Genomic DNA, 23,227 nt, shown 5'->3' on the forward strand with positions numbered 1-23,227 from the left:
TCATCACGAATAAATAAATTTATTTTACTTAAAAGGGCGTAATTATTTATTTTCGTGACGTAACCACAACTCTAATCAAATTAACCTAAAAGAAACAATTCCTCACTAGTTCCTATTGAACTACACAAACTTCAACAATAATGTGTGGGGAAATTAAATCTCTATAAATTAAATAAATTTATAAATTCCAAACCCTTTCAATTAAATTATATTATATTTGTGGTCTTATCTTTCTTAAAAACTTACCACTAATAAACGAATATTAATATTTTAATATTTTAATATTTTAATATTTTCAATTTCCTTTCCTGGTCTTCAATAAAAGTTCCCTCTTTTTACTTGTTTATCACATGCTAAGAAATTCGTGACGGGTATCGTAAACGATAAAATGATAATGGGTTCGATTTGAATTCAGATTTATTGTTGATTAGCTTGTGACTTTTTAAGTAGAGTAAAATTCAAGACAAATAGGTAATGGGGTCATGTCGCACGGATATAAAAGAATGTCGGAGTCATCAAATATAAAACTCGAGTTATAGATTCTAACCTAAATACCTAGAGTGTTACCGTTTGAATTTTGAGTTGTCTAATACGTTCTTGAAAAATTCAAACTTTTTAAAAAAATTAATTTTGTGTCGAGAAGATTCTTAAATTTCAAACTTCGAAAAAATTTAATGTTAAAATAATTAACCCTAGGTGATAATGGGAGGTGGGGTTTGCACTAAAATGGCAACAACATTTAGTACAAGAAATAATAGATACAATAATTTACGAAAAACACTATCGTAGGTTTTTTATACCGTTTTTCATCGTCGTGACAACTCATATTATTAAAACTCTGAAACTTTTTATAGCATTTTTTTTATAACTATAATGAATACTGTAATAGAATATGAAGTATAGCTTATACACATTACTATCGAAATATTTTATAGCGTTTTACAAAGAATCAAATTTTGGCATACTAATAACCTACCCATTCAAAGAGGTTATCAAGTAATTAACAATACATTAAAATTATCAAAAGATTTTCTAAATGATACAAATAAATTCAATCAATTAATTCACTTGAGAGTAAAAGAATCAAGCTCTAATTTCTCGAGTATAATAACAACATATAGACATTCATACATACAAATCTAAATCTACCATTCATACGAGGAAAGATATTTGTATTTAATCGTTTGAGATATGTTCAGATATTAGCACAATCGTGTTGTTAATTAATCAAAATCAGATAAACTCTCTGTTGTATTTGCATAAAACAATTTAAGGGTTTTAACACACTGAATATTTATAATCAACTAAGAATCTTTTATATCTTCAACTTCCTAAGACATGCTGCAACAACAGCTTCAATCTTAAACACTTTTCTAACCTTTTTTAGAATCCTTAAAACGATGGTCGGCCGCCGTGAGCCCATGAATAAGCCTCCTGGTTCATTTGTCCGCCGCCCCCGCCGCCGCCATTTGGTAGCAAATTTGGTGGTAAATTGTAGAGTGGTGGCATAGCTGACAGATCTCCGACTCCTCCTCCGATTCCTTGCGGCGAACCGTCGCCGGTGCCACCGCCTGCTGATGTATGCCCTTGTGCTCCTCCCCCGCCTTCTTCCTCCTCCTCTAAAGGTAATCTTTCGTATGTCGCGTTCGAAAATGTTGCGGCGATCACCATCACTGGCCCGGCAGCGGTGAGTGGCCCGACAACGCTACCGCCCACCACCTGTCCTTGGCCACCGGCTAAGTAGATCGTGAGTCCGGTCGAGCCAGGTGGGGCTGGTCCAGGGAGGAAAGTTCCAGTCAACGAGAGAATCTCGAACCGCCCTTGAAGGGTTAAGACTGCACCGGGCGCAGACGGTTGCCGGAGTGTGACGTTCGTCACTGTGCCGCTGCCACTAAGCACAGAAACCCCTAAGAATAGGATAAAAAGATTAAATTTTTCATAACCCATCGAAAATTAACATGATTATATACATAAAAAATCAAATTTACCGTAACCCGTTAGCTTAAACTTTTACCTCTTTGTCGCCGACGAGCAAAGTGAGCGACACTTTCAGCGATATCAGCTCCGTTAGAAATCTCCATGACATGGCTTTTTAGGGCATTAGGGCTATCCCTAGTAACAAAGATAGGTGGTTTAGGCTTATTCTTGGAGCCAGCCGGACGGCCACGGGGGCGGCGCGTAGGGACTTCAACAGCTCCTTCCTTAGGTTCATCGCCACAGTTATCTCTATCATCGTCGTCATCGCCTCCACCGCTGTTGACGGCGCCGTTATTGTCGTTCATGGAGATCCCCAGATCTGGTATTCTCATGGCGGAGGAGCTCGTCGACGTATGATCAACTCCGGGAAGACCCATTTGGCTGGAAGTCCACCAACGGTTCGCCATCTTCAACCGGAGCTTCAAAAATCAAATCTTTTTCAGATCTTGAAAATTTTGAGCCTTAAAAATCAAAACTTTATTTATTTTTTTCAGATTTGGGTGTGGAAGAAGAAGAAGGTATTGTGGGGATCAAAGGGAGAGGGGAAATGGAAGGATCAAGCAAAGGGAAAGTATCAGAGAGAGAGACTGAACTGATGATGAGAGGAAGAAGAGGAGAGAAAAGGCAAAGAGATGCCTAGATTTGAGATGGACAAGAGAGTATGTGAGGAGAGAGAAAGAGAAAGATATATATATATATATATATATATATATATATATATAACACCTCTAACCGTAACAAATTAAGCTCAATACAGCTGATATTGTACTATTTGAACTTTCTCTTATAAGCTTTCCTTCCATGTTTTAAAACGTGTCTATTAGGTAGAAGTTTTCATATTCTTACGAGGAATAATCGATATGGGATCTCACAATCCACCTACTTGGGGACGGTACACCTCTTAATGTCTGGCTCTGATACCATTTGTAACGGTCCAAATTCACAGTTAGCAAATATTGTCTTTTTGGACTTTGTTTCTACTGGTGATCACAAACGTAATTATACCTAAATATTTTGAATTTGTTTCTACTAGTGATCACAAATGTAAAATTAGAATCAACATCCACGCATTGGATGGAAAAGAGCGAAGAGAACAACCCACTAGAGATTGTCAGTTATATTGTGACCGTCTCATCAAATATCAATATTATGAGTCATATTGTGACGGTCGAATCAAATTGTGGTTCATTATATTGTGAGGGTCTAGTCAAACAGTGATTTGTTAAAATTGTGAGTCATATTACATGATCGAGTCAAATAGCGGTTCGTCAAAATTGTAATGGTCGGGTTAAATAGCGGTTAGTCAAAATCGTGAATGATATTGCAACGATCGGGTCAAGTAGCGGTTCGTGTTAATGGGAGAGTGGTTGGAGGTAGTATGGGTAAAGTCTTGGGTAGTAGAATAAAAAAATGAAGAATTTTTAGGGTTTTTTTATTGTGTGTGTGAGTGGGGTGGCATGCGCTTATGATGGTGGGATGCACGTCCTTGTCGACCGTCCCCACTCACACACACACATATACATAGAGAAAGACATTAGGGTTAAAAAAAAAACATAATTTAATGGACAAACCTTTCAATTCAAATTTCTTCAAACCCTGTCCATATATATATATAAAATATTTTATTAGCAACCGTTCATTGATTTCTCCGTCGATAATAGAAAGATGAGCTTCTCCATTAGAACGGTATATGTTCGAGGCTAGTTGATACCTGCTTATCCAGATCGAACAACAACCAACCTTTAATCATTTTCAGATGAGGCTTAAGACGGAAATCGAGAGTATGAGTTCAAGACTACTCTACTTAGTGGGAATGAGATTCGGATGTGAAATTTGAATGATCATGATCTCGATCTCTTTTTAAATAACCATTTTTGTTAAGTGAGTGATTAATATATATCTGAAGAATTTGAATGGATAAAATTTAGTTGGGTATGTAAAATAATCTACCAAAAGTTTGATTCTTCTACCTTTTGAATTAAATTCGTTTTTTAAAATTTTGATTTAAGAATTTAGGTTTAATGACTCAGACTCAGGATTCAGATCAGATCTGAAATCTAGATTTGACACTTGATTGCCCTAACATTCCCTTTACTTCTTGCTTCTAAGAGCAAAAACTATCTCCACATATCAACACAAGTTGCTTCACATGTTTTGTCCTCCCTCACACTTAACTTTGAAGTTCCTATGATTAAGTCATCGAAAAAGAACGTGCACATTGTCAGTATAGATAAATTATGGACTTAAAATTGATGGTAGTTCTTCCTTGTGTGATATTTTAGCTCGGCATGTTTGTTAATGATAAGCCTCTGTCTACTTATTTTTCAGTAAAGGACGATTTTCATCGGAGAAAGTCGTCAATTTAAATTAATACGAACCTTAACCTTAGTATATACTTTAATAAAGTGAATTATATACTTAAATATACACAAAAATGTATAATATATAGTATAGGGTGAAGAGTAACACTTTGAATTACTATAATCATGAGTTAGAATATTTTAGGATGTCTAATCAAAATTAAAAGCTAATGAATCATGACTCAATAACTTAGAATTAATTATTAAAATATCCTCATAAGTCACCTTTGAGTAGGTAAATTATAGCATATCAATTAATTTGACTCTTATAAAATGTTTTTTAATTATATAAAATTATTTTTATAATAATAAAATCCCGTTTAAAAGTATAAAATAAACTATTAAATGATTAATAATTTTGATTAAATTTAATCTATTTAATATCTTTTTAACTCAATTAAATATTGATGATGAGGATTGGCAGATATTTATGTTTTTTTTTTAATTATTATTTGAATTTAAAAATGAAGATTTAAATGTTGTGATGATTAATATATATTACTGTAAAGTGAACCATGAAATTTAATAATTATATATAAAATATTAAAATATTAATACTTCTAAATATTATATATTTTGAAATTGAATTAATTAGTTAAATATGAGAGAATAAATGAATTGTATTTAAATTTGAATAAACTTTTATTCTTGAATTTTTTAAAAATTTAGAGACTAAAGCGGAATGAATTTAAGGGTTCAAAAATGACACTAAAATAAAATTTGTATTATTCAATATATTGTTATATTAATTAGTCATATTTTTCCATTAATAATTAATTAAAAGTAATATTAAAATTTATATAATGTTAATTAAATTAAGTTATTTCAAATATTAATAGTACATAATAAATTTAAAAACAAAATTTATATTAAATAGTTAAGGTAATATAAAATATTAATTATAAGTTTAGTAGTTGACATTTAGTAAAGTCCAAATAATATGTCAATATTTAATATTAATTAATTAGGTTATATTTTTAGTGATAATAATATTATGAGACATTTTGACTTTGTATATTTAATTAGTAGCTAAGTTTATTATTATTATTATTATTATTTAGTAAGACATATCTTTAGTATACCAAGTAACAATCTTATACTATAATGTTTTAGATTAAATTATTTTTACAAATCCTTAAATCCAAAGCTTGACTTTCCATGATTATATTTACTCCCTCGTAATATTCTAATTTTATTATAAAAAGTGGATCTATATATATTATAGGAAAATAATATTAAAAAGAAGGCTAGGGTCATCTCAATATAACAAAGTTTTAGGTTATAGGTTATAGCCGTAATGATTAAAATTAAAATATTATTTGTGTCCTTAACTTTAATTACACCTTAGTTTTAGCCTTTAATAAAGTCCTATTTCATTATCATTTTATCTTTTAATTTTTTTTATAATGAAATATTCCTATTAGGTCAATTTCAAAATAATATTGTTGTTTGAATAAAAACGTGCGAATTTAGCTGTGAGCGATAATACTCTAATAAGGACGTGCGTATAGTTGACTGTTGAAGTCTCACATTGACTAATTAAAGAAATAATATAAATATATAAGTAGGAATACAATCTCTATTGATATCATTTCATACGTCATTATTTCTATCATGAACTACGTTACCGCTCCTTACACCCACACCTTCGTTGTGTTGACTGTGTGGAATGAAAAGGAAGAAAGAGACAAGAGGGGAGAAAAAAAAGTCATATTAATCAAATAAAAAAATTAAAATTTATGTTTTTGAAGTCACCCATTAAAAAAAATTAATAGCTAATGTCGATACTACTGAATATACATAGATCGGTTGAAGTATATTCTACAGGAATCTTCTACTTCTATTAGTATCAGAACTTGACTCGGTGCTGCCATGAGATATTATGGTAAGTTGGGTATTGATGGTCTCTGTAACGCTCGTATGTAAAATCCGATCCAATTTATCGGGACCTAAACCATTATTTTTCATGCCTTTTAGCTCGAGAATAGAAAATTTGGGTAAGATATTTAAAAACTGCCTTTTAAGATTTAAAAATTAATCAAATTATTATTATATAGACATATTTTCCCCTTCATTTATCCAATTTATACTTTTGGCCAAAAATTTCCTTCCAAAGTAAAACATGGTTAACGCCAAAAGTTCTCCCGGCTGGGGTTCTGCTTCTGCAAGCAATTGGTCATCAGGTACGAAAATGATCAATCTTCCAACCGGTATCTATAAATTTCTTCCTCACGCAAACAATCGAATTCTTTCTCTGTTTCTTTCCTCTTTTCACTGCGCTAATTTTCAGAGGGTTTTTTGGTTAACTGTCGTAGAATACAGATGGGTTTTGATAAGTTCATTTCATCTTTGCTTACCAACATTTCTTGTGGTTCTAATTTTAGTTTTATGCTAAGGAATGGAAAAATAGAGTGATCGGAAGGATTTAGGTTGCTTGTTGATGTTTAATTTTCATTAGATTATCGGTTTTTTTATCCTGTTCTTCTGGATGTGACGTGATTTTCAGGTTGAAGTGTTATGGGTCTGTGATGATTTGTACATATGAATTTCTGCAAGATTTATGAGCGATTAATGTTGCATGTCCACTCTGTTTTGGGCTGGAAAATGTTGTGCCATTTTTAGTGTTGCATGCTTAGTTTCATATTCTGTTTGGGATTTTGTGTGGAATCTTCGTTATATTTCTTCATTTTGGGTTTCATCTAACGTATTGAACTGTATAAATCCGTTTGAAGATTTTCACTGAGGATGTTGAATGGGGTGTTGCAACAAATTAGTTCAAAAGATTGCATTCCTTGTGAGTTTTAACTCTTTTTTTAAGTGATATGTTAGGATCCCATTGATTATTATGCTTATGGTTTGTCTACCCACTAATCTCTGAGAAGCTTTCCCCGCCTCAGCCCAAAGCCCATCGCTAGTAGATATTGTCCTCTTTGGGCTTTCTTTCAAGGTTTTAGAACACGTCTACTAGAGAGAGGTTTCCACACCCTTATAAATAATGTTTCGTCCTTCTCCCCAACCAATGTGAGATCTCACAATCCACCCACCTTTAGGGTCCAACATTCTCGCTAGCACTTGTTCTCTTCTCCAATCGATGTGGGACTCCCCAATCCACCCCCTTCAGGGCCCAGCGTCCTTGTTGGCATACCGTCTCGTGTCTACCTCCATTTGGGGCTTAGCCTTCTCGTTGGCACATCACCCAGTGTCTAGCTCTAATACCATTTGTAGTAGCCTCTCTTTGGGCTTTTCCTTTTGAGCATCCCCTTGAAGTTTTAAAACGTGTATGCTAGGGAGAGGTTTCCACACCTTTATAAAGAGTGTTTCGTTCTCCTCCTCAATCGATGTGAGATCGATGTGAGATCTTACATTCTGCTTACCCTTTAACCCTTCTCTTTGATAAGAGTAAGAAATGCCAAGTTGATTAACTTGTAAAAGGAAGTATTAAGATAGGAAATAACTAAGAGGAAGCTATAATGAAGCTACCCTGACTTTTATTAAGAAGCAGGAGCTTTGCTTAAGTGGAAACTAACTCTATCGAAGCGATCGAATTTGTAGTCTATCCTTTTATGTTTGATACTGAAGATCTTTTCATCTAGTCTATCATTTTCGTCTAATCTTAACTTGCTAGCAAATTGATTTGTTTAGGTCATACTGAAAATTTGCACTCATTGGAATGCTTCCCCAAACTTAAAGGGAGGAAAATGATGAAGGATAATATTCATTCAGCTTTGGCAAGTGATGACATCCTCCTCGAAATCCTCCTCCGTTTGCCCGAGAAATATGTTTTCAAGTTTATTCTCGTGTCCAAAAGATGGCTATACTTGATTTGTAATTTTTCTTTTCGTCGTTGTTATGAAAAGCAATGGGGTGCACACAGTCGTCTTTTTGGCTTTTTCGTATGCAATTTTCTTTACATTGACAGGCCACAAGACGGGGTGAGGCGCCCGCGGTACGAGCCTGCTCTACCTCTACTTTCAACTTGTAAAGAGAGTGATGATTTAATGTCATCTGGAATCTTAAGGAAGCTTGGCTATTTTATTGACTACTCTGATGGGCTTCTTCTCTGTGGTCGACACCCGAAACATTATTATGTCTGGGATTCCGTCACCAAGTATCGACGCCAACTTCCTCAACCTCAAAAACACTACAAATATCTATGTACGGCATTCATGACCGAAGACCCCAGCGAAGGTCGCGGAGATATCGTATATAGAGTTGTTCGGGCAAACTGTGAATGCAGAGTTGATGTAATCAACACCATCTCCATAGAGACTTTCTCCTCACTGACTTGGACATGGAAGCAATCCACTCTTGTTTGTTCTTCAGAGTTTGCTTTGAGCCCATGGACGGTGGGTACCGTGATCAAAGGAGTTATACACTGGTTCGGAACATATCGAAGTTTAGCCATTTATGATCCTGGATTCGGAGAACGGTGCATAACTTCAATCAAGCTACCGGTCGGTCAGCTGACTCATGACTACGAGGACTCCATTTTAGGAGAGTCATCTGATCGGCTTTTGCAGTACGGTCAAAGCGGGAAGCATGGGTTGGAGACATGGGTTCTGTACAAGGAACAAAATAATTCGTTATCTCCTTTTGACACTCGTTGCGAGTACCGGTGGAAGTTACGATGCAAATTAAGCTACAAAGAGCTGTGGAAGCAGAACCCGAATTCAGGTATTCGGTCTAAAGAACCTCAAATATTATCGTTCATTCGTCGAAACTCGGACTCTGTTTTCATTAGGTTGGGATCAAACATCTACCAGTGTAACATCAGAAGCAAAACACTGGAAGTGATTCCTTACCATTGTGATGCTCTTTCAATCCCATGGGATTTTTGTAAAGTAGTGCCTTACTTTCAGAGGATCTGGCCCCATTCCCCTCTCCAAATACCCCCAGACATATTTAATCCTTATGCTTCATTTTCTTGAGCTGCTATTTCGCATCAACTATGAGATGCCCATGTTCTGTTGCCAATTTCTTCTTTTCTTAATGACGATTAGGTGGTTCTCCTTTTTGTTGATTTAATGATAGTACACATTTTTGTTTCGAGTATTAAATCGATTTTTTGAGTGCTTAAGACGTGTTTTTAAATGAAAAAAAAAAAAAAAGAAGAAAAAAAAAAGGTGTTTTTAAGCACATAAAAAGTAATTTCAAATAAGTTGTCAACGATGTTTTTGGTTAATTTTCTGTGTGTAAGATCTTCGATCGTTAGTTGAGATGATATGCTTGTATTGACATTTTGAATTGACATTTTGAAGTAATCTATTTGGGCCACGAAGCATATTGATTTGAGGTCACTACGAAAGGGTTGATCAATAACGTAGCTCTTTCTTACGAGTCTCTTTTCGAAGAGGAAAGACTTTCGCATTCCTAATTTGGTGGGGCCGGACAGTTTTGTTTGCCCCCAGCTCAGTGAATTGCAATCCTGCACAACGACATTGTTTGTACGCCCTTTACTGTTCTCGCTCAAATACTCGCTCACTATTTGCCATGGCTGTGATTACTGAGAACAAGATAGTTAAATAAGATCTAATTCTAAATAAAATTATTTAGAGTTAAAACTGATACATTTGATTTATAAAAACCATCTACTTTGTGTGGATAATAATGATAAAATTTTAAATAAACGAAACAAGGTCTAAAATTGCAAATGATTTCAATAATGATTTGAAGGGGTGATTTGAAGGGCGAGGATGAAGGGTTGATTTAGTGTAGCATCCGACACACCTTTTGGTGAGACATGAAAAAGCATTTCGGTTGAGAGCGAGAGAAAGGAGAGGCTTGGTCGCCACAAATTGGCGCGAAATCAAGGGAACCACCGAACTTACCGGTCTTTCTGAACAATGTCGCTCCCGCATTCCATCCGATCCAGATTCACTACCTCTCTCTCTCTAAAGCACACAAATTTTACTTTCTCACATCACATTACCTTCTTTTCCTTCATTTTTTTCACTTTCCTTTCCGCCATTTCTTCTCGGAAATGTCTTTTTTCTGCATTTTGCTGCATTCCACTCCAACCCATCTTTTATTTTCTACTTTCTGATTTGAATTTAGCTATGAACTTGGCCAAATGGGCCATTTTGGGTCATTCTAGTTTTGATCAAGGTGATGTTTTCTTTAGCCGTCGTGTCTTTGGTATGGTGTATGAATTAGGCAGCTGAAGTGTTCGACGAAAGTACCCAATCATCAACAAGCTTCAGATTGCAGCATTTGAAATGGTTGGTGAACTTCCATCAAATTTCTTGTTTGAATCACACAAAAAAAAGCTATAGCTTACAGGTTTTATGTTTGGCTGCAATATCTAAAGAGTCACAGAAAGATTTGTTGCATTGTGATTTGATGCTGCTGACTAGCTTGCTGTTTATTTTTGCTGCAAATGTCGGTTAATCGATTTCGGTTCGTAGTCTTCAAATGGACTTTGAACATAATGAGTGTTAAAAGAATGTGGGAAGTTAATGGTTATAAGTGAAGGATCCTGCTCATAGAAGTATGTATTGAAAACTTTAGAAGTCAATAATTGGGATAGATGCCACTTTGCATAATTTATGTTAGCATCTTGGTAGGGGTGTATATACATTTCATAAATATGCCTCTTCAGAAGTAAATTTAAGCTATTATTTCTGTCAAAATAGTGAAAATGTACTAGTTTCTGAGTTAAGTTTTTCTTTTCAACATATGCAGGGTACTCCAGTTAACATTATTGTAGGTTCTCATGTCTGGATTGAAGATCCTGAAGATGCTTGGATTGATGGGCAGGTATCCAAGATAACAGGGCAGGAAGCTGAGATCGAAGCCAGCAATGGAAAAAAAGTAGGCAAAGATCTTTTCTTTCTTTTCTCTAGTTCATGTTTTATTAGAACAAGAGTATTCACAGGAAGATCCGAAGCCAAGAAATCCTACTACATATGCAAAGAAAGTACATCCACAGAGTCATCAATTCTGTGAAATAAAAAGAAAAAAGGATGTTACTAAAAGGATCAGTTTATATTTGAAATTATGAGTCCTAGTAACTATGTGTGGATTTAGTCTAAGAAATGCATGTTTACCGCATACTTAAAATGTGAGACCCCACATTGGTGGGAGAAGGGAACGAAACATTCCTTATAAGGGTGTGGAAATCTCTCCTTAGTGAATGCGTTTTAAAATCTTGAGGGGAAGCTCAAAAGGGAAAGCCAAAAGAGAACAATATCTACTAGCGGTGGGTTTAAGCTGTTACAAAAGGCATTAGAGCCAGACACTGGGCAGTGTGCTAGTGAAGACGCTAGCCCAAGGGGGTGGATTGTGAGATCCCACATCGGTTGGAGAGAGGAACGAAACATTCCTTATAAGGGTGTGGAAACCTCTCCCTAGTAGACGCGTTTTAAAACTGTGAGATTGACGGCGATATGTAATGGGCCAAAGCGGGTAATACTTCGGAGGAAACTACCAATTTGTAGTCTATTTCTAAAATTTATCTTTTTCATTTTTAGATTACAAAGAATGATGGAAATGAAGAAGACATTATATCTTGAAGTGCATGTTTACCGCATACTGAAAGAATGATGTATCTTGTGGACTCTCTTAGAAACGCTGCCAATCTCTGCTCCATATATCTCAACAAATATTGATTTGTATGTGCTATTTGGCATTTTAGGTTGTTGCAAAATTAGCCAAATTATATCCCAAGGATATGGAGGCTCCAGCTGGTGGTGTCGATGACATGACGAAGCTATCTTACTTGCATGAGCCTGGAGTTCTACAAAATTTAAAAATTCGATATGAACTCAACGAAATCTATGTAAATTTTCACCCTTCATATAGTAACTATCACTTTGTTCAAGAAAAAAAAAAAAAATCATACAATATTCCTTCTTATTGCAGACATACACTGGCAATATTCTTATTGCAATTAATCCATTCCAAAGATTGCCTCATCTTTATGATGGTCACATGATGCATCAATACAAAGGAGCACCATTTGGAGAACTGAGCCCTCATGTATTTGCTGTTGCTGATGTTGCATACAGGTTAGATTTCAACATGTCCTGAAAAAATTTCACATATCAACTATTAATATTTGTACAAAAACAGGGCAATGATCATTGAGGGTAAAAGCAATTCAATTCTGGTCAGTGGTGAAAGTGGAGCAGGGAAAACTGAAACCACAAAAATGCTCATGCGTTACCTTGCATTTTTAGGTGGCAGGGTGGCCACTGAAGGACGAACAGTTGAGCAACAAGTTCTTGAGGTATCATAAATGACTTTCATATCAAATCTTACGTAGTTAGCTTTTGATTCAAGTCTCATGGTATGTTCTCCCTAAAACTCTATTTGCAGTCAAATCCAGTTCTTGAAGCTTTTGGAAATGCAAAAACTGTCAGAAATAACAATTCCAGGTAAAATCGTGGAGGGTGAAAGTTAATAGCATGCAAATTTATTACTAGAAACTCATTTAAGCAGCAAATTTTCATTTCTCAAATTGTTGCTGAGAATTATTCTCTTCATACAGTCGCTTCGGTAAATTTGTTGAAATCCAGTTTGACAAGCATGGAAGAATCTCAGGAGCAGCTATCCGAACTTACCTCCTCGAGAGATCTCGTGTTTGCCAAGTGTCTGATCCCGAGCGCAATTATCATTGCTTTTACCTCCTTTGTGCTGCACCTCAGGAGGTTCTCAGCAGTTTCTTTGACACCGCTAACTAAGAATTTTAGATTATTTAGAACATTGAACATGTGATTTGGCATAGTCCTGGTTTGTGATATAACAGGAAATTGAAAAATACAAGCTGGGAAACCCCAAGTCATTTCATTATCTTAATCAATCAAATTGCTATGAGCTGGTTGATGTAAGTGATGCTCATGACTATCTTGCCACTAGAAGAGCTATGGATATCGTTGGAATAAGTGCGAGGGAGCAGGTATGGTATCAGCTGAAGCTTGTAACTATGCCCTAATTTTGAGCATAGATAGATATCATCTTATGTCTTTCCTCTCTTCTCTCTCTTTACTCTGTCAGGAAGCAATCTTTAGAGTTGTTGCTGCAATTCTTCATCTTGGAAACATTGTATTTACCAAGGGAAAAGATGTTGATTCATCAGTTCCAAAAGATGACAACGCTAAGTTTCATCTTAAAATGACTGCAGAGCTTCTCATGTACTTATCCTGCATTAGAATTGTGCTTCAAATATTTACATCTTTTTATATTGTGGGGGTATTCATCTAACCACGCTTGTTTTAGGTGTGATAATGCTGGCCTCGAAGATGCATTATGTAAGCGTGTCATGATCACCCCTGAAGAAGTGATAAAACGTAGCTTGGATCCTCAAAGTGCGGCTGTCAGCCGTGATGGTTTGGCCAAAACTATATATTCTCGACTATTTGACTGGTGAGTTCCCAGCTTTTAGAAAATGGCATCCACTTTAATGGCTAATCATTGAACTACACCCTGAAACGTTTATACAAGATTGAAACTAGAAAGAAATACTAAGTTCATATGGGTTCTAAATGTATTTTTTTTCCCATATGCAGGCTGGTTGATAAGATTAATGTCTCAATTGGACAAGATCCTAATTCCAAGTCCCTGATTGGAGTCCTTGATATCTACGGTTTTGAAAGCTTCAAAGCTAACAGGTAAGGAATAATGATTGTCAATATGGATCATGTGCATGTTTATGTGATTATATCCATGTAAGCTTTGTAGTTGTACTTTGGAAATTCTTGTAACTTAATTTCAGTATATGCTGTGCAGTTTTGAGCAGTTCTGTATTAATTTCACAAACGAGAAGTTACAGCAACATTTCAATCAGGTGGCTTTCAGATATCATTACTCCATTTAAGCACTCTAATTTTCCTTTTCATTAGTTGATATACATTTTTCTTGGGTGTCCAGCACGTTTTCAAAATGGAACAAGAAGAATACACGAAAGAAGAGATTGATTGGAGTTATATTGAGTTTGTCGACAACCAAGATGTGTTGGATCTCATTGAAAGGGTTAGATATCTTTCATTTTCCTCCTTTTTTCCATTCTATTCTATGACTTGTATTGCAAGTTTCAACCATGTAAACTTAGATGCATCAAATAGTTCCTTGAACATTGCACCATTATCAGACTAAAGGTGGGAAAAAAAAAATGCTTGAACTAAATTACATAGATGACCATTTTTGTAACAGCCCGAGGCAACCGCTAGTAGATATTGTCCACTTTGGCCCATTATGTATTATTGTCAGCCTTACAGTTCTAAAACGCACCTACTAGAGAGAGGTTTCCACACCTTTGTAGGGAAGTGGATTGTGAGATCCCACATCGGTTGGAGAGAGGAACGAATCATTCTTTATAAGGGTGGGGAAACCTCTCCCTAACAAACGTATTTTAAAACCGTGAGGCTGATGGCGGTACGTAACAGGCCAAAGTGGATGATATCTCCTAACGGTGGCCTTGGGCTGTTACAATTTTGAGTTAACTTTTACGAGAAAATCTGTTCAGATTTCAATATCCCTCTGTAGTTATGACTATGGTTTTGATGCATTCTTATAAATTCATATTATCATACTTTTCTGAAGTTAGTTGTGGTAACTTTATTTGACAGAAGCCTGGTGGAATTGTGGCTCTCCTTGACGAAGCTTGGTAAGCTATTGTAATTCTAATTATGATCTAAAATATCACTTTTCACAGAGACTGACCATTATCAGTCAGGGGAATTCCTTAATCTTACACAATTCTCAGAGAAGTTGTGGCGAAGTTGTGGCTTATGTGTGTTTTGTTTAACACTCTAATTCTTTTTCTTTCAGCATGTTTCCAAAATCAACACATGAAACATTTGCAAACAAGCTCTATCAGACTTTCAAAACACATAAGCGGTTTCTAAAGCCAAAACTTTCTCGAACAGATTTTACGATCGCTCATTATGCTGGAGAGGTAATATAAACTCCAAGACATAATTTTGTTCATGGCAGGGAAGATTTTACTCTTACAATTCAAGTACTTGTTTTCAGGTTTTGTATCAATCTGAACAGTTTTTGGACAAAAACAAGGATTATGTTGTTCCTGAACATCAGGATTTGTTAGGTGCCTCTAAATGTCCATTTGTAGCCGGTCTTTTCCCCCCACTCAAAGAAGAATCTGCAAAATCTTCCAAGTTTTCTTCAATTGGGTCTCGCTTTAAGGTAATTTTCTCTCAATCACCACAATAATTTATTTGTGATATGAAGAACAAACAACGAATTCAAGCCTCAACCTTAAAGCGATGAGATCAATCACTTTTAAATGTATCATCCTAACTTGATTTTTCTTGGAAACTAAGATATCTCTATGTGTCGTAAGTGTTAAATTCTATGTTTTGCAGCTACAACTACAACAATTAATGGAGACATTAAATTCCACAGAACCTCACTACATCAGATGTGTGAAGCCAAACAACCTCTTAAAACCTGCCATCTTTGAGAATGTCAACATAATGCAACAACTGCGTTGTGGTGTGAGTACTACTTTTCTGCTCTCTTATTCTGGTCTCTACAATAATTTCATGAGGCTTTTATAGGGTGTCTTAGAGGCAATCAGAATCAGTTGTGCTGGGTACCCTACTCGCCGTGCATTCTTTGAATTCATTAACCGATTCGGAATTTTAGCTCAAGAATCCTTAGAAGGAAAGTAAGTGTCTTTTTAAAGAATATTTTCCAGTTCTTTTTCACTCTCATACACTCTTAAATTTTTTTGGTGGGGGAAATAGAGAGCATATCTGATGTTCATTTGGATATGATATTCTGCATTATGAAACCACCCTCTTTTTCTTGATGAGCAGCTATGATGAAAAAGCAGTGTGCAAAAAGATATTAGAACAGCAGGGACTTAAAGGCTTTCAGGTAAAGAGAGAAAGTTCCTTCGAGCTTTTTAGTACTTCCGAAGCATGCAGTCATATGTGGTGGACTTGAGGCATATATTTTAACTTGCATTTTGCAGATAGGTAAAACAAAAGTATTCCTGAGGGCTGGTCAGATGGCTGAATTAGATGCTCGGAGAGCAGAGGTGTTGAGTAATGCAGCAAAGACTATTCAACGACGCACACGAACCCATATTGCTCGTAAACAGTTTATTGCGTTACGAAAGGCAACCATACACATGCAATCTAGATGGAGAGGTAAGCCAGTTGCAATAACTTGCCAGTATATGAGTTCTATAATATCATTAGTGTCATTTCCTTTTATGAAGATGTTGAAAATTGTTGGGAGAGGAGTCCCACATCGACTAATTAAGGAGTTGATCATGGGTTTATATGTAAGGAATACATCTTCATTGGTATGAGGTCTTTTGGGGAAACCAAAAGCAAAGCCATGAGAGCTTATGCTCAAAGTGGACAATATCATACTATTGCGGAGAGTCGTGGTTTCTAACCGAAGAACCCCATTGTTTTAATTGATGATTTTTTTAAGCTTGCTGCAAGTAGGTTCTTTTATTACATGCAACTTCCATGATTATAGGGAAACTGGCTTGCAAACTTTTCAATAATTTGAAGAGGGAGGCAGCTGCTGTGAAAATTCAGAAACATGCTCGAAGATTTGAAGCGAGAACAGCCTATAAAAGACTACAAAGCGCAGTGCTTGTTGTGCAAACTGGTTTAAGGGCAATGGCAGCTAGGAATGAATTTAGGTTTAGGAAGCAGACAAAGGCAGCAATTATCATTCAGGTTCCGTACTTGTATTTTCATCGATCCAAGTGATATCTTATTGTTCATATTAGATTAAATATTTTCGTGTTGATATGTAAAATTACAGGCTCGATGGCGTTGCCATAAAGCTGCCTCGTACTATACAAAACTTCAGAGAGGCTCAATAGTTGCACAATGTAGATGGAGGGGAAAAGTTGCTAGAAAGGAACTTAGAAAACTCAAATTGGTGAGCATTGATCAATTCATCATCTTGAATCGAATTTCAATGATAGCCATATGCTTGAAAATTTATCAGTTGGAATAATCAACCAAGGATGGGAATCAGCACTGAATGGGCTACAAAGCCTTGTTATAAATGACTGAATATCAACGTTAGCTTCAAAGCTTTACCAATAATTTTTTTATCAGACCAATTGGAAGGAGACTTAGGGTGATCCTAGTCAAGATTAGATATTACTTAGGATAAAAGAATAGCTTTTGACTTTAGCTATAGATCATGACTCATTGATTTAATATTACTTTTGTGGAGTGGTTGCTTTATTAAAATGTTAAAACTATTTGTAATGTGTACCAATATTATAAGTAGTATGTCTATGGTCGTAACAGCCCGAAACTCACCGCTAACAGATATTATCCTCTTTGGACTTTCTCTTTCGTGGCTCAGCCTCCTCGCTGGTACATTGTCTGGTGTCTAGCTCTGATATCATTTGTAATAGCCAAAGCCCACCACTAGCAGATATTATCCTCTTTGGGCTTTCTCTTTCAGGGCTCACCCTCCTCGCTGGTACATTGTTCAGTGTCTATAGCATATATTGTTCTCTTTGGGCTGTCCCTTTCGGGCTTCTCCTCAAGGTTTTAAAATGCTTCTGCTAGGGAGAGGCTTCCACACCTTATAAAGAATGTTCGTTCTCCTCTCTAACCGGTGTGAGATCGGTGCTTTTAGCATATAATAGGCTCCATCTGTGTTTTGTTTTCTAATCTTAAATCTCAAGTTTATTTGCATATTTTATGAGTCTAAACAATATATCAAGCCTGTTCTCTGTTTCCATAGTGGGCAACTTAAAACAACTTCTTTCAGGCTGCAAGGGAGACTGGTGCACTTAAAGAAGCAAAGGACAAGTTGGAAAAGAAAGTGGAGGAACTTACTTGGCGCATACAATTAGAAAAACGCCTAAGGGTAATTTTTATGATGTCTTAACATTAAATTTGATATGTTTTCTTTTACTAAAACTTATCCTTGGATTATGAACTATGAAAAATACTTCCTAATAAGGTATTCAGGGAGGTCCTTTTCAACTAAATCTAAAAGAACCGGTCAGTTTGAAACAATCAATTACTTGTAGTCTTTAATCCTTTATGGTTGACCCCAGAAACTATAGTTGTGCTGAGATATATATTTTGGCTACTAAGCTTTGAATCATCTATGCAGACGGACCTAGAAGAGGCAAAAGCACAGGAGATAGCAAAATTACAAAATTCTTTGCAAGAACTGCAGGCAAAAGCTGACGAAACTAACTCATTGCTTGTTAAGGAGCGAGAGGCTGTGAAGAAGGCTGTTGAAGAAGAACCTGCTGTTATACAAGAAACCCAAGTGCTGGTTGAAGATACTAAGAAAATTGATGATTTGACAGCAGAAGTAGAAAGCTTAAAGGTAGTAATGAATTTTCTCATCATATAAACTGAATTTAGCCAAATTGTTTCTTGGTCTGAGCCTTTTAGTTTCCCTGTTTGTGTTGTTATGCAAGTACTTGAAAGTCAATGGTTGACAATCTTCTCTTACATTTATTTTACGACTTCTCAGACGTCGCTGGAGACGGAGAAAAACAGAGCTGATGAATATGAGAAAAAATATGGTGAAGTAGAACAGTCTAGAGAAGAACAACGTAAAAAGTTAGAAGATACTGAGAAAAAAGCTCATCAGCTCCAGGAGTCATTGACCAGGTAATATCATTATTATTGTAATAGCTCAAACACAACGCTAGTAGATATTGTCCTCTTTAGGCTTTTCCTTTCCGACTTCCCTCAAGGTTCTAAAAACGTGTCTGCTAGGGAGAGGTTTCCACACCCTTATAAAGAATGTTTTGTTCTCCTCCCCAATCGATGTGGGATCTCACAATCCACCCCCTTCGGAGTCCAACATCCTTGCTGGCATGTCTCGTGTCCACCCCCTTCGGGGATCAGCCTCCTCGTTGGCACATCGCCGGTGTTTAGCTCTGATACCATTTAAAACGACCCAAGCTCACCGCTAGCAGATATTGTCCTCTTTGGATTTTCCCTTTCGGGCTTCCCATCAAGGTTTTTAAAACGTGACTGCGAAGGAGAGGTTTCCACACTCTTATAAAGAATGTTTCGTTCTCCTCCCCAACCGATGTAGGATCTCACACTTTAGGAAATTCATTTTATTTGTTTAACTTTTTGTTGACCTTCTGTTGATAGAAAATATTTAATCTTTACAAAAACCCCACTCAGATTGCCTGAATAAGAACTACTAATTTGACTTTCATGAATTGATTAACTGAACACTCTCCTGATTAGGCTAGAGGAGAAGCTTTCCAATTTGGAATCAGAGAATCAAGTTTTACGCCAACAAGCTGTGTCTATGGCACCTAATAAAATCCTCTCGGGACGGTCTAGATCGATTCTTCAGGTATCATCAGATATTAGCATTGTAGGAAAGATTAAGGCCTCAATATTTATATGTGAAATTTTTATGACAAATGACAGAGAGGTGCTGAAAGTGGTCATTATGGAGGGGAAGGGAGGACGCCTTTGGTTAGTAAAGCTTTTCTTGAACATAGAATTTGTTTGAATGAATCAATAAAAACTCACTTTCCTCATTTATTATGACTGAATCAGGATCTACACAGCCCTTCTATTAACCAAAGGGATTCAGAAGTAGAGGATAAACCTCAAAAATCACTTAATGAGAAACAGCAAGAGAATCAAGAATTGCTCATTAGATGTATTGCACAGCACCTTGGCTTTGCAGCAAACAGGCCAATAGCTGCTTGTATCATCTACAAGTGCTTACTTCAGTGGCGTTCATTTGAAGTCGAACGCACCAGCGTATTTGATAGGGTAATTCAAACTATAGGCCATGCTATCGAGGTTCGAACCAATTGCACTTATACTTCACTCTTTTCTGTATGTCTTTCTAATTTAGTGAATACAACACCATTTCCTTTCCAGACTCAGGATAACAATGATGTCTTGGCCTACTGGTTATCCAACGCTTCGACGCTTCTCTTACTGCTTCAACGTACTTTGAAAGCAAGTGGTGCTGCTGGAATGGCTCCACAGCGTCGGCGATCATCGTCAGCTACACTATTTGGGAGGATGACTCAAGTTAATACACAAAACTTCACAAACCTTTGTTGTTTTATATATGAACTAGTATCATACTTGATGTCTTTAACTTGTTCTAGAGTTTTCGAGGAGCTCCACAAGGAGTCAGTCTGTCCTTAATCAATGGTGGAACTAGTGGTGGAGTGGACACTTTAAGGCAGGTTGAAGCAAAGTACCCTGCTTTGCTTTTCAAGCAGCAGCTGACAGCTTATGTAGAAAAAATTTATGGAATGATTAGAGATAATCTTAAGAAAGAAATTTCTCCACTGCTAGGATTGTGCATCCAGGTATGTAGTATTAGAGTCTTTGCCTTATAAATTATCTGGTTCACTTCTTTAGTTTCAACTCTTGTTCATGTAATATGGAAAAGGCACCAAGAACATCAAGAGCAAGTTTGGTGAAGGGATCCTCTCGTTCGGTTGCCACCACGGAGGCGCAGCGTGCCTTAATCGCCCACTGGCAAGGAATTGTAAAGAGCCTCGGGAACTTCCTTAACACCTTGAAAGCAAATCATGTATGCAGAACCTCTGTTATTTGAATGATTTGAATTATTTTCTTTTGTCTGAATCATATATTGTCATTACAGGTTCCCCCGTTTTTGGTTCGTAAAGTCTTCATACAAATATTTTCTTTCATCAACGTTCAACTATTTAACAGGTATTCATGTTCCTGAGGTACTTAACTAGGAACTTTTTTCACTTAGCTAACATGTTTTCTTTCTTAACAGTCTTTTATTACGACGAGAATGTTGTTCGTTTAGCAATGGCGAATACGTCAAAGCTGGGCTGTCTGAGTTAGAGGATTGGTGTTATAAGGCTACTGATGAGGTACCTCAAATATGCTGCTTTACCTCGTTTATTTCTTTTAAACAGTTATTAACTGACAAACTTAATGTACAGTATGCAGGTTCGGCTTGGGACGAGCTAAAGCATATTAGACAAGCAATCGGGTTTCTGGTATATCTCCCCATCCTTTTATTATGTAAATGTCTCCCTCAAAAACTTTTCGAATCAGAAAACAAGAAACTGAGCTGATTTCTTCCTTTAATACTATAATAGGTCATCCATCAGAAGCCAAAGAAGACGCTGGATGAAATAAGTCACGATCTATGCCCTGTAAGTGACGACTAAGCATACTGTGTACAATGTTTATACCTACGTACGTTTTATGCAGTCATTCACCCTTTCCCCAGAAATGAATAAACCAAATTCTTCACTCACAGGTACTAAGCATACAGCAGCTGTATCGTATCAGTACGATGTACTGGGACGACAAATACGGCACCCATAGTGTCTCTCCTGATGTAAGATTTTACACATTGTATTCATCTCTTGTGCTTCATCCCTAGAGATTTGTGTATGAACCACTCTTGTTCATATTCATTTTTGCAAAAAGTTCATAGCTCTTTATTGTTTCAATATACTCCTAGGTCATATCCAATATGAGGGTGTTAATGACGGAAGATTCGAACCATGCAATTAGCAATTCATTTCTATTGGACGACGACTCGAGGTCAGTATATACAACATTGTCAAAATAAAGAGCCTAGGAATGCATTTTACCCTTTATTTTACAGCCCAGATGGATTAGGATTGGATTCAAAGATCAATGAACTTTTGCTTTTTAGGAGGATTTTAATGTAATAGCCTTATTGTGAGATCCCACAACGGTTGGAGAGGAGAACGAAGCATTCCTTGTAAGGGTGTGGAAACCTCTCCATGACATACGCATTTTAAAATCATGAGGCTAACGGCAATACATAACAGGCCAAAGCAGACAATATATGTTAGCGGTGGGCTTGAGCTGTATAAATGGTATCAAAGGTAGGCACCGGGTGGTGTGCCAGCGAGGACGCTAGGCCCCAAGAGGGGTGGATTGTGAGATCCCACATCGGTTGGAGAGGGAAACGAAGCATTCTTTATGAGGGTGTGAAAACCTCTCCCTAGCAGATGCGTTTTAAAACCGTGAGGCTGACGGTATACGTAACAGGCCAGAGCGGACAATATCTGCTAACAATAGGCTTGGACTGTTACAAATGGTATCAAAGCTAGGCACTGGACAATGTGCCAACGGAGACGTGGGCCCCAAGAGGGTGGATTGTGAGACCCCACATCGGTTGGAGAGGCGAATGAAGCACTCCTTATAAGGGTGTGAAAACTTCTTCCTAGCAACCGCATTTTAAAACTGTGAGACTGACGATGATACGTAATGGGCCGAAGCGAACAATATCTACTAGCGGCGGGCGTAAATTTATAATTTTTCAATTTTTATGGGAAAAAACGTATTAAAAGGCAAAGGAGTGAAGCAAATATGAACCACTCACTACTTTGTGTATGTTGCTGCATATCTCTACTTGATTTGTTTTACCAAACACAAAACAAAACAAAACAACCTTAACATGTTTATTGGTTGCTTGTACTGCAGCATTCCATTCTCAGTTGATGATTTATCAAAGTCAATGGAACAAATAGACATCGGAGACATCGAACCACCGCCACTGATTCGAGAGAACTCGGGCTTTAGTTTCTTGTTGCCACGAACAGACTAATGAACAAATCTTTGATCTCTCTCTCTCTCTCGGAGCGTAAATTGTCGAGTTTCTGTCTGAACTGGAACCCCTCCCACATGCTTATTTCTTCCAGAGATTCTACAGATTCAAATATGGCGTGCAGTTTGAAGTGAAATGGAGCTCTACTGTGCCTGCGGAATGGCTAAGAAATAGCTCCAAATCAGTTGCGTAGAATTGTAGCCCAAATTTCTTTACTACACTTTGTATGAGTTTTAGATTTTTTGAGACAGCCACTGAAGTAGAAGGCGGTGGTATCATAGATCTCATTTCTTTGTACTTTAGTTGTATTTTCTCTCAGGTTGTTTCCATTACCTTTATAAATAATCAGCCATCAG

At 36.6% G+C, this 23,227-nt stretch overlaps 3 protein-coding genes across 5 annotated transcripts; 2 read left to right on the forward strand and 1 right to left on the reverse strand.

Moving 5' to 3' along the window:
* Positions 1-1,211: 1,211 nt before the first annotated feature.
* On the reverse strand, positions 1,212-2,624 carry LOC111493573 (AT-hook motif nuclear-localized protein 19). Its single transcript, XM_023143322.1, has 2 exons — positions 2,015-2,624; positions 1,212-1,907 (listed from the first exon to the last, which is right to left on the reverse strand). The coding sequence occupies exons 1-2, from the start codon at positions 2,382-2,384 to the stop codon at positions 1,393-1,395; spliced, it is 885 nt and encodes a 294-aa protein (XP_022999090.1). The 5' UTR covers positions 2,385-2,624; the 3' UTR covers positions 1,212-1,392.
* Positions 2,625-6,422: 3,798 nt separating this feature from the next.
* LOC111493566 (F-box protein At5g03970-like) lies at positions 6,423-9,394 on the forward strand. Of its 2 annotated transcripts, none has more exons than XM_023143314.1 (2): positions 6,423-6,547; positions 7,980-9,394. In XM_023143314.1, exons 1-2 carry the CDS (start codon positions 6,460-6,462, stop codon positions 9,263-9,265), a joined length of 1,374 nt encoding a protein of 457 aa, XP_022999082.1. In that variant the 5' UTR covers positions 6,423-6,459; the 3' UTR covers positions 9,266-9,394. The 2 variants fall into 2 exon arrangements, with proteins under 2 accessions (XP_022999082.1, XP_022999083.1); XM_023143315.1 differs by having other exon boundaries at positions 6,423-6,520.
* A 642-nt stretch (positions 9,395-10,036) lies between these two features.
* On the forward strand, positions 10,037-23,227 carry LOC111493559 (myosin-11-like). 2 transcript variants are annotated; one of them, XM_023143291.1, is made up of 38 exons: positions 10,037-10,555; positions 11,019-11,147; positions 11,971-12,114; positions 12,198-12,343; positions 12,408-12,564; positions 12,654-12,712; positions 12,826-12,985; positions 13,084-13,233; positions 13,332-13,468; positions 13,554-13,700; positions 13,844-13,945; positions 14,064-14,121; positions 14,205-14,306; positions 14,903-14,940; positions 15,105-15,231; positions 15,309-15,479; positions 15,659-15,790; positions 15,854-15,963; positions 16,115-16,175; positions 16,273-16,450; positions 16,791-16,996; positions 17,085-17,204; positions 18,057-18,155; positions 18,408-18,629; positions 18,780-18,919; positions 19,514-19,625; positions 19,703-19,750; positions 19,835-20,086; positions 20,168-20,323; positions 20,404-20,610; positions 20,694-20,837; positions 20,910-20,980; positions 21,051-21,150; positions 21,223-21,279; positions 21,382-21,438; positions 21,546-21,626; positions 21,753-21,835; positions 22,748-23,227. In XM_023143291.1, exons 1-38 carry the CDS (start codon positions 10,553-10,555, stop codon positions 22,869-22,871), a joined length of 4,590 nt encoding a protein of 1,529 aa, XP_022999059.1. In that variant the 5' UTR covers positions 10,037-10,552; the 3' UTR covers positions 22,872-23,227. The 2 variants fall into 2 exon arrangements, with proteins under 2 accessions (XP_022999059.1, XP_022999058.1); XM_023143290.1 differs by lacking the exon at positions 10,037-10,555 and having other exon boundaries at positions 11,013-11,147.

The sequence above is a fragment of the Cucurbita maxima genome, unplaced genomic scaffold (assembly GCF_002738345.1).
Source record: "Cucurbita maxima cultivar Rimu unplaced genomic scaffold, Cmax_1.0 Cma_Scf00019, whole genome shotgun sequence".
NCBI lineage: Eukaryota > Viridiplantae > Streptophyta > Magnoliopsida > Cucurbitales > Cucurbitaceae > Cucurbita > Cucurbita maxima.

What these genes read in the sequence shown, in the direction of transcription:
- LOC111493573 (XM_023143322.1), bottom strand. Translation starts at nt 2,384, where the DNA reads ATGGCGAACCGTTGGTGGACTTCCAGCCAAATGGGTCTTCCCGGAGTT. An exon ending in TGCTCGTCGGCGACAAAGAG is followed by an intron (nt 1,908 to 2,014) that starts GTAAAAGTTTAA and finishes TCCTATTCTTAG; the next exon opens with GGGTTTCTGTGCTTAGTGGC.
- LOC111493566 (XM_023143314.1), top strand. Translation starts at nt 6,460, where the DNA reads ATGGTTAACGCCAAAAGTTCTCCCGGCTGGGGTTCTGCTTCTGCAAGC. An exon ending in AATGATCAATCTTCCAACCG is followed by an intron (nt 6,548 to 7,979) that starts GTATCTATAAAT and finishes TGATTTGTTTAG; the next exon opens with GTCATACTGAAAATTTGCAC.
- LOC111493559 (XM_023143290.1), top strand. Translation starts at nt 11,013, where the DNA reads ATGCAGGGTACTCCAGTTAACATTATTGTAGGTTCTCATGTCTGGATT. An exon ending in TGCAACAACTGCGTTGTGGT is followed by an intron (nt 15,791 to 15,853) that starts GTGAGTACTACT and finishes AGGCTTTTATAG; the next exon opens with GGTGTCTTAGAGGCAATCAG. An exon ending in AACGTTCAACTATTTAACAG is followed by an intron (nt 20,981 to 21,050) that starts GTATTCATGTTC and finishes CTTTCTTAACAG; the next exon opens with TCTTTTATTACGACGAGAAT.